General features: G+C 40.2%; 1 protein-coding gene across 1 annotated transcript; it reads left to right on the top strand.

The window, feature by feature from the left end:
* Positions 1–1,104: 1,104 nt before the first annotated feature.
* Positions 1,105–1,968, top strand: LOC138357299 (piggyBac transposable element-derived protein 4-like). Its single transcript, XM_069313982.1, has one exon. The coding sequence runs from the start codon at positions 1,105–1,107 to the stop codon at positions 1,966–1,968; it is 864 nt and encodes a 287-aa protein (XP_069170083.1).
* Positions 1,969–2,605: the final 637 nt, after the last annotated feature.

A 2,605-nucleotide genomic window follows, 5' to 3' on the forward strand; every position in this document is an offset into this window, starting at 1 on the left:
TAGTTGAGGTAGTTGATAGTGGTAAGGATTGTGATGTTGTGTACCTTGACTTTAGCAAAGCTTTTGATACAGTACCACATGAAATACTGATTAAAAAGATAGAGGCTCATGGTATTGGGGGTGCTATATTAAGTTGGATTACGGCATGGCTATCCCAAAGAAAACAGAGAGTTAGTATAAATGGAGTCAAGTCAGAGTGGGAAAATGTTGTAAGTGGAGTGCCTCAAGGCTCTGTCCTGGGACCTCTGTTGTTTATAATATATTTAAATGATTTAGATTCAGGTTTGAGTAGCAACATTTGCAAATTTGCCGATGATACAAAAATCAGTAGATAAATTAATACGGAAGAAGACTCTAAGGCTAAGTAATGATGATAGAGTTACAAGATACGAGCTAGATGGTTTTGAGATTGCGAAGTCAGATTGCGAAAGGGATCTGCGAGTTATGATTAGTTAGAACTTAAAACAAAAGGATCAATGCATGAATGTTCGTAATAAGGCAAATAGGACACTGGGATTTATTAATCGAAGCGTTAGTAACAAGACACCTGATGTGGTTCTTCAGCTATATCTTGCTCTGGTTAGGCCCTATTTAGATTATGCAGTTCAGTTTTAGTCGCCGTACTATAGAATGGATATAAATTCACTTGAACGTGTCCAGCGTAGGATGACTAAGTTAATTCCCCAAATTAGAAATCTTTCATATGAAGAAAGATTAACAAAGCTTAAGTTGCATTAACTGGAAAGGCGAAGAGTTAGGGGTGACATGAGAGAGGTTTACAATTGGATGAATGGACATAACAAAGGGGATATTAATAGGGTTAATAGGGATTATTAATAGCGATTGCTAAAAAAAAAAATTACTATCCGATCTTCATTTTTTTTTTAAATGAGAGCCATTGTTTTCCCACAATCCTCCATAGGCCGCATGGGATTCTGCGTCACGCCATGCGGTCGGCCTAGGTAAACAAAGGCCTAGGCCTTTGTTTACCTCTGTCGTGACCGGAATGCCCCCCTCCCGCGTCCAGAACTTGTGCACCTCTCTGCCCTGTTTAGGCGTGTTTATTCGTTCCCGTGTCTTGCAATCACCGTATTACTTGAAAACATGGATCGTGGTAAAGGACAGAGCACTTCGGCGCCCAAGAAAGATACGAAAACCACCAAGGAGGATAGGTTGAGTATGCTCTACCAAAAGTTCAGCAGGGTGAAGCTTACCCCTATTAAAATTCCTGAATTGTTGGATAATTTATCTGATGTCGAGGCAGATGTTGAGGGGGAAGAATGTCAAAGCGATTTCAGTAGTGATAGTGAGGGGACCGCGACGTCTGATGAGTTTGATGAATCATCGAGTGAGGAGAGTAGCGAGGGGAGTGAGGATGAGGCGATGGATGAGGGCCGCCCCAAGCCACCCATAAGGAGGCGTGCAGGACGGCTTCACCAGCCAAATCCTGATGATGCCTGGTCAAGTGACAATACACCACCATTTGTAGACAGTTTCACGGCCACACCAGGCCTAACTGTCCCAGTGCCAACCACTCCCGTGCAATTCATACAATTATTCCTGACACGGGCCCTCATTGAATATATCACAGTGGAAACGAACAGGTATGCCAGACAATTTATTCAGATTGCTTCCAGGCACACCATGAGGATGTGGCAAGAGGTATCGTTGAAGGAAATGGCCAGGTATTTGGGTCTGTCTATGTTGATGGGTATTGCACCCCTCCCGACGATGAGAATGTACTGGCAAACAAGCCGGTTGTGGCATATGAGGACCTTCAATATTTTCATGACTGCAAAACGATACCAACATATCAGCCAGTTTTTCCATAGTTACAACAAGCTTGCAATTTCCCAAAACAATAAGGACCGAATAGTAAAACTGCGCACAATCATTACTTATTTTACCACCAAGTTTGGCACATACTACTGTGGTGTTTGTGTGTTACTGAGGAAGTCTTGGTTGTAGGGTTGATGTAAAGTCATGACTTGGCTACTGACTTTAATACTTAATATGATTACATGACTAGTAGCTACCAAGCTTGGCGGGCGTCCTGTACGCTCTCTTGTTTACCTTCTCTCTCTCTGGCGTCTGCTCTGCCACACATAGAAAACGGATGGTACCATTTTCTGTGAACATGACATCCCTCCTTTTCTTTAAAAAGAATGAATACAGGATGTCTACCATGCGTGTAGCACAAAGCAAAGTTATTGACACAAAGTAAGTTATTAACATATCAAGAGATACTGCATACATTTAACATTAATTAAGCACACAAAGAATTTAAACAACTTAATCTTTTCCACAAAGGATTTCAATGTTAAAAATACATATGCAAAGTTAAACAAACATGAAAGAAACTGTAATACAAAGTTACAAAATATTGAATGAGATATCTGCATTATTCAAACAATATTAAATTTAGTTTAGCACAATAAGTAAATACTTTTCATTACATAGGAACACAATTAATCATCAAATCGTGTAGGGCGTTTAACATGACGTTTAGGACGAGAGTCCTTAAATGCAATAACATCCCTTGATGAATTGTTTATCGGCTTATAACTATTTTTTTCTTTTTCTTTTGCACGACTTTGCACTTCAT

The sequence above is a fragment of the Procambarus clarkii genome, chromosome 77 (assembly GCF_040958095.1).
Source record: "Procambarus clarkii isolate CNS0578487 chromosome 77, FALCON_Pclarkii_2.0, whole genome shotgun sequence".
In the NCBI taxonomy this organism is placed as follows: Eukaryota; Metazoa; Arthropoda; class Malacostraca; order Decapoda; family Cambaridae; genus Procambarus; species Procambarus clarkii.

Bases quoted from the DNA above. Each gene is read 5' to 3' on its own strand.
- LOC138357299 (XM_069313982.1), top strand. From the start codon at position 1,105: ATGGATCGTGGTAAAGGACAGAGCACTTCGGCGCCCAAGAAAGATACG.